At 39.0% G+C, this 6661-nt stretch overlaps 1 protein-coding gene across 5 annotated transcripts in view; it reads left to right on the top strand.

Moving 5' to 3' along the window:
• Window positions 1-4195, top strand: part of HEATR3 (HEAT repeat containing 3) — a 41323-nt gene extending 37128 nt beyond the window's left edge. For all 5 annotated transcript variants that reach the window (XM_031024896.2, XM_006730387.3, XM_081806611.1 and 2 more), the window contains 2 exons: window positions 350-526; window positions 3371-4195. In XM_031024896.2, coding sequence (XP_030880756.1) covers window positions 350-526; window positions 3371-3493 — 300 coding nt within the window. In that variant the 3' untranslated portion in view covers window positions 3494-4195. The remainder of the gene's footprint in view (window positions 1-349; window positions 527-3370) is intronic.
• Window positions 4196-6661: the final 2466 nt, after the last annotated feature.

The raw sequence follows: 6661 nt of genomic DNA, 5'->3' as shown, positions 1-6661 counted from the left end.
TTTTTTTTTTTTTTTTTTAAGATTTCATTTATTTATTTGACAGAGAGACACAGCAAGAGAAAGAGCACGAGCAGGGGGAGTGGGAAAAGGAGAAGCAGGCTTCCCGCTAAGCAGGGAGCCCGATGCGGGCCTCAATCCCAGGACCCTGGGATCACGACCTGAGCCGAAGGCAGACGTTTAACGACTGAGCCACCCAGGCGCCCCTAGTTCTTTCAGAGTTTTAATTTGTCTCTGGTATTTCTAAATTTTAAAATACCATGTGTGAATTGTTGCCACATTTAAAGTTAGTACTTATTTTGGAAACTGATGTTAGAATATTGGACATAACAGTGTGCCTTGTTGTCTCCAGACCATTGGGTGCTTTCTGCTTGAAGTTGCCACCAAAGATCCCTCCCTTGTGGTGGCAGGAGAAGCCTTGGATGCTCTCTTCGATGTTTTTGCAGATGGTAAAGAAGCTGAAAGGGCCTCAGTTCAGATTAAATTGTTATCTGCTCTGAAGGAATTCCAGCCAGTCTTCAAAATGAAGGTATGTAGCTGTTTTGTGCGTAAATGCTTAGGTCTCACCATTCTCCGAGAAGGGGGGCCTGTAGTTTCCTCCATGCAATCTCTGTGATTCATAGAGCGCTTCATCCCCAGAACTGAAGAATGCTTGTTGGCTGAGTCAGAGCTCAGGCCTTTCTGTTGAATCACTGTGACTTGGGCCAGAATGGTGTGGGCACGGTCCCCTTTCTAGAAGAGTTCAGTAATGCTCACAGTGCTTGTGGAGAAGCACCGCAGTCTGTGGCCTACAAAGCACTTTCGTATACGTTGTGAATTTATTTTATGTCGTTACAGCTAATACATTACAGCTTGATTTCAGTGTTATGAATATTTCCCTTTGGTGCTCTGAAAAAAAGGGCAAACTCCAGGCTGGTCTCTGTCGGAGAATGTAGCTCCCTTCATTTACCCTTTTATTTATTTTTTTGTTTCACCAGAATCATCAAAGCTAACTTTGAGTCAAAAAGTAATTTTCAGTAACTTGGTGGCCAGGGGAAGGCACCAGGAATTTTAAAAACAGCCTTGAATCCTATGTCTATAAGTTTACCATTCTCCAATTATCTAAATCTCCATTTCTAGGGGCGCCCAGCTGGCTCAGTCAGTGGAGAATATGACTCTTGATCTCAGGGTCATGAGTTTAAGCCCCATGTTGGGCATAGAGTTTACTTAAAAAACAAACCAACAAACAAAATTTCCATTTCTAAATTATGTCATTTTGAGAAATAAAAATGTTTGTATTTTTTGCTTTTAGATTTCAAATTAAACATTTGTTTTTAAATCTTTGCCAAGAAAATAGAGGTTTGGATGAAAACTTAGCTTACTTCTGTTGTTTTCCAATATGTATATTTTGTTTTTGTTTTTTTTTTTTATTTTAGAGAGAGAGAGAGAGTGGGGGAGGAGCAGAGGGAGAGGGACAAGCCGACTCTGCTGAGTGCGGAGCTGGACACGGGCCTCAATCTCAAAACCCTGAGCTGAAACCAAGAGTTGGAAGCTTAGCTGACTGAGCCACCCAGGCACCCCCAATATGTATTTCTTTTATCTAACAAGCTTCTAATGCAGAATTGATTTCTCAAGGAGAGAACTCTGTGATAATTTTTTAGGAGAATATGATTGTATGTCTAGTAACTTAAAGTTTCTGAAGTTTTTTTTAAGGACGAAATCATTTTCTTTAGAAAACTAGCAACACAAACCATAAACATTCCATGTCGTAGTTACATCTAAAGTCAATGTTGGTTTAAGGACATCAGTATTGGTTTGTTTTTAACGTTTTCATGTTTGGGCATCTTATATTTAAAAAATGTAATCATAGTGGCTAATCTTTATTGAGTTAAGATTCACCAATAGGTAACTTAAGTCTAGGGTAAACAATTGAATACAGTTTACCCTTAATTACGCTTTGTTCAAGCCTGTAGGTTTTTTTTTTCTTTTTTTTTTTAATTGAGATACAGTTGACATATTACATTATATTAGTTTTAGTGGTTCATAGTGATTTGATACATGTACGTATTGGGAAATAATTACTACAGTAAGTTTAGTTAAATCCATTACCACACAGAGTTGGAAATTTTTTTTCTTGTGATGAGAACTTTTAAGCTCTACACTCGTAGTAATTTCCAAATATACAGAGTCACCATGCTGAACATTACATTCCCATGACCTATTTAGCTTATAACTGGAAGTTTGTGCCTTTTGACTCTCTGTTCATCCATGTTTGTCTGTTCTTTAAGAAGTGAGAGGTTTTATTCCCTTTATTTTCTGTCTCCTTGGTAACCAAATTGAGTGACGTTTCTCCACGTAAAGACAGACGTGCATTAGTATTTCCCCCCTTTGTTATCCAAAAGGTAGCCTAATATATTCACAATCCTGTACTTAGTGTGTTTTCTCTTAACACTATCTCCTAGAGATATTTCCATACCAGTACGTGGTGGGTATCCACAGTGTTCTTAAAGGGTGCAGGCAGGCCCTTGGAACATCTGAAAAAGGAGTCTGCATGGTAAGGAGAAAATATGCCCTATTTCTCTGCAGCTGCAGGGAAAGCAGATATAGTTGAGAATTCAGCCTGCAGAAGCAAGTGTTCGGAGAGGAGTTATGTAAACTATGAACCAGCAAAACAACCCCTAACCACTGGGAGGGCTGTTCTGATTGATTTGCCTACTTACTATGCATTGCTATGGTAATGATGTTTCATTAAGTGTTTTTCTTTTCTTAAAGGTCTAAAGCCCTAATGAAATTTCTTTGTTAGCCAGAAGGGCAGCTTGTAGTTTTTCATATGTTCTTCTGTGAATGAAGCCACAATTGCATTAGAGACTGTCAGGTATATATTTGGCCCCAAGTTGTATTTCAATATGATACAATGCATTTTACTGAAGAACTTCTCCAGGGCACTGGCTCTCAGGAATGCCCTGTGATCAGCAGCATCAGAATCACTTGGTAACTTGTTACAAATGCAAATGCCCAGGCCCAACTCCAGACCTACTGAAAATCAGAAATGGTGGGTGGGCCCTGTTTTTTAACAAGCTTTCCAGAGATGATACTGTTGCTAAAATCTGAGAACCGCTGCTCTAGACTAGAGGTGAAGTCTAGTTCACATAGCATAAAACTTACGGTTTTAAAGTCTACAATTCAGCCGTTCTTGGAACGATCATTTTTAAAAGGTGCATAATCTTAATTTATCTTTAGGGCTCACACTCTGTATTCTTTTACCTTGGAAAGCGAAAATCTTTCACCAAATTCTGGCAGCTCTTTGTTCTGAAAAGAATACACCCCAAATCAAGTGCTTTCTTATCTAAAGGAATTAGTAATGTATACCAAATCACGTATGATTTTTTGGCAGATACGAAAAGAAGGGAGAGGTAAATACAGTCCAGATCAGCTGTGTGTTCTCGACAATGTGAAGATGAATTTGAGAAGGTTTGTCGCTTATCAAGAAACTGTTGAGAAAAGACTGACTACTTGAACCATTGAAAGAGAGACCAGTTCTCACCCCAAGTGTTCAGTGCTAAAGAGTACTAAAGTATTTCCTTGGAGTGTATGTGTTTCTAAAAGTCATTTTTTAAATCCCCGTACCCTGTACATTCATTTGAAGTTTATAAAACTTCAAAACCTCTCAGAAACTCTTTTAAGCCGTGGGATCTCTGTGGCATTTCTAGTATTCTCTAAATTATGTTTCCAGCATGTTTTAATCACTGGAAACATGAAGAGTGGAAGAGTAGAAACAGAAAGGAATCTCAGGTGGTTCTTCGTGAGCAGCAAAGAACCTCCCAAACAATCATGTTTTCCTTGAATTTTGCAGGAAAGGAAAATCTAAAGCATTGCTTGGATGCTCTTTTAAGCAAGTATCATTTTATACGTGCTGCCAAAGCTAGCAAGCATCATTTTATATTAGCTAAATCTCTAAACTGAAATATGAAGACAAGCTTTATTAAAGTTTTTTGGTATGAAGTATACCAATTACATTTCCCCTTTGTGCAGAAGTGAATGAGTTGAGTTTGTATTCCACTATTTAGTAGAATATTCTGAGGAATTCGTGAGGTCATTGTCAGCCTCCGTACAAACAGAGCTGATTACTTACTGCTTTGTAACAGCACTCCGTGTTTAATTTGATATGGAATCAGAATTAGAAGGAAATATTTTTTAATAAATAACTTTTTAATTGCAAGCTTTGTGTCTTACAAAGTCTTTTTAAAAATCCCAGATAGCCCTGTTCTGGGTTTTTCACTTGGTAACGGATATAGCTTTGACTATATGGGAGATATTAAAAACAAGACTGACAGCAAGAATCTCCAGCATTACTCTCAATGTCCTTGCATTAATAGGGTGACAGCTGGAGCGAGGGGTGGGGGAGTTTCAGTACCTCATTGTCTGAGAGGCGGGTGGGAGGGGGGCGGGGGGAGCCTGGACCAGCTCCATTGTCCATGCATTTGCTTGATCGGAAGAGTTGTCAATGAAGATTTTCAAATCTTCCCACAGTTGATCCCAGTTGTCCTGTTAAAAGGCCCAATACCCAGACCTTTCTCGTCTAGTTAACATCCATCACCTCACACAGTTAAGTGTTTTTTCTTGTGATGAGAACTTTCAAGATTTACTCTCTTAAATAACTTTCAAATATACAATACAGTATTGCTGTCTTCACCATGCTGTATATTAAATCTCTTACTTCTTATAACTGAAAGTTTGTGTCTTTCGTCTCCTTTCCCCCATATTGCCTTCTCCCCCACCCACCCCCGACACGCACCTCAGGCAACCACCAGTATGTTCTTTGTGTCTATGAGCTTGGTTTTTTTGTTGTTGTTGTTGATTCCCTGTATATGTGAGATCATACACAATTTGATTTTCTCTAACTTATTTCACTTAGCATAATGTCCTCAAGGTCTGTACATATTGTCGCAAATAGCAGGATTTCCTTCTGTCTCTTTGTTGCTGAATAGTGTTCCATTGTGTGTGTGTGCATGTGTGTACGTGTGTGTGTGTGTACAGACACTGTTTACTCTTTATTCATCCATTGATGGGCACTTAGGTGGTTTCTGTGTCTTGGCTATCATAAATGCTGCGATGAACATGAGGGCTGCAGGTATATTTTTGAGGTAGTGTTTTAGTTTCCTTTGGATATATACGCAGAAGCAGAATTGCTGGGTCATATGGTAGTTCTATTTTTAATTTTTGAGGAATGTCCATATTGTTTTCATCACTGGCTGCACCAACTTACATTCCCACCAACAGTGCTGAAGGGTTTTCTTTTCTCCACATCCTCACCAACACTTGTTATCTCTTGTCTTTTTGATAAGAGTGTTTCTTGCTAGGTGCGAAGTGGTATCTCGTTGTGGTTTTGAGAGAAGGATTCTTCCAATGAAGAAAACTTTCAGAGTTCTCCCTGCTTCAGATTTTTAGAGAATAGAATTGTTTTCAAGAAGAATAAAATTTCCGGTTTTAGCACAGGGCTAGTAGGCTCTTGATACAATATTTGTTGAATGAATAAATGTTAGCGAGTTTCTGTTTCATTAAGCAGCCTCTAAAGCAGTTGTTGAATTCAGAATCGTCCTATAGAATAGTAGAAGGTGAATTCTTACATTGAAAATGTGCCATCCAGGGGCGCCTGGGTGGCTCAGTTAGTTAAACATCCAACTCTTGATTTTGACTCAGGTCGTGATCTCAAGAGTTGTGGGATCAGGCCCTGCATTGTGATCATGATCTGCACTGGGATGGAGCCTGCTTAAGATTCTCTTTCTCCCTCTACCTCTGCCCCTCCCCCTGCCTACTCCCTTAAAAAAAAAAAGAAGAAGAAAATATGCTATCCAGAAATCCAGAAATTTTAGACTTTGAGGCATTGATAGTTTGGCTTATATTGCTACATTTAATTTTGCTATTCAAACAACAGGGAAAGATAGGAAAAGATTAAATATACTTTATGACTCTGTTTACATAATAGCTCAGTAGATCATGCGAATATTATTCATGGCACGTATAATAGAACCTTTTTTTCCTGTAAGAATGTAGGGAAAAAATCTTTAAAATGTATTTATTTGGGGGCACCTGGGTGGCTCAGTCGGTTAAGCATCTGCCTTCAGCTCAGGTCCTGATCCCAGGGTCTTGGGATTGAGCCCCGCATTGGGCTCTTTGCTCTATTTTAAGTGTTGAAGTATGAACTCATGTGAGATCCTTTGTTTTAGGAGATATTTTTAAGTATTCAACCTACCATGGCATATTTGCCCAAGGAAATAAAAATCACTGCTTTACTTCTCATTTTTTAAACTTTTTTGGGGGGAGGGGGCTACTCATTTTATTTTAAGATAGAATTGACTTTTTTTTTTTTAAGATTTTATTTATTTATTTGACAGAGAGAGACACAGTGAGAGAGGGAACACAAGCAGGGGGAGTGGGAGAGGGAGAAGCAGGCTTCCCGCAGAGCAGGGAGCCCGATGTAGGGCTCGATCCCAGGACCCCTGGATCATGACCTGAGCTGAAGGCAGACGCTTAACGACTGAGCCACCCAGGCGCCCCATGATAGAATTGATTTTGAAATATCAGTCATTTAATTACATTTCCTTATTTGCAATTTTATCTTTTGCTTTTATTTAGCCTTTCAAAGAAATACCTTTGAGTTGTCAAGATAGGGAAGGGTCCTTAT

This window comes from Leptonychotes weddellii, chromosome 16 (genome assembly GCF_054177405.1).
Source record: "Leptonychotes weddellii isolate Sample4059 chromosome 16, ASM5417740v2, whole genome shotgun sequence".
Classification (NCBI taxonomy): domain Eukaryota; kingdom Metazoa; phylum Chordata; class Mammalia; order Carnivora; family Phocidae; genus Leptonychotes; species Leptonychotes weddellii.
The sequence above is the reverse complement of the archived record's forward strand: the minus strand, read 5'-3'. Positions and strand labels throughout refer to the sequence as shown.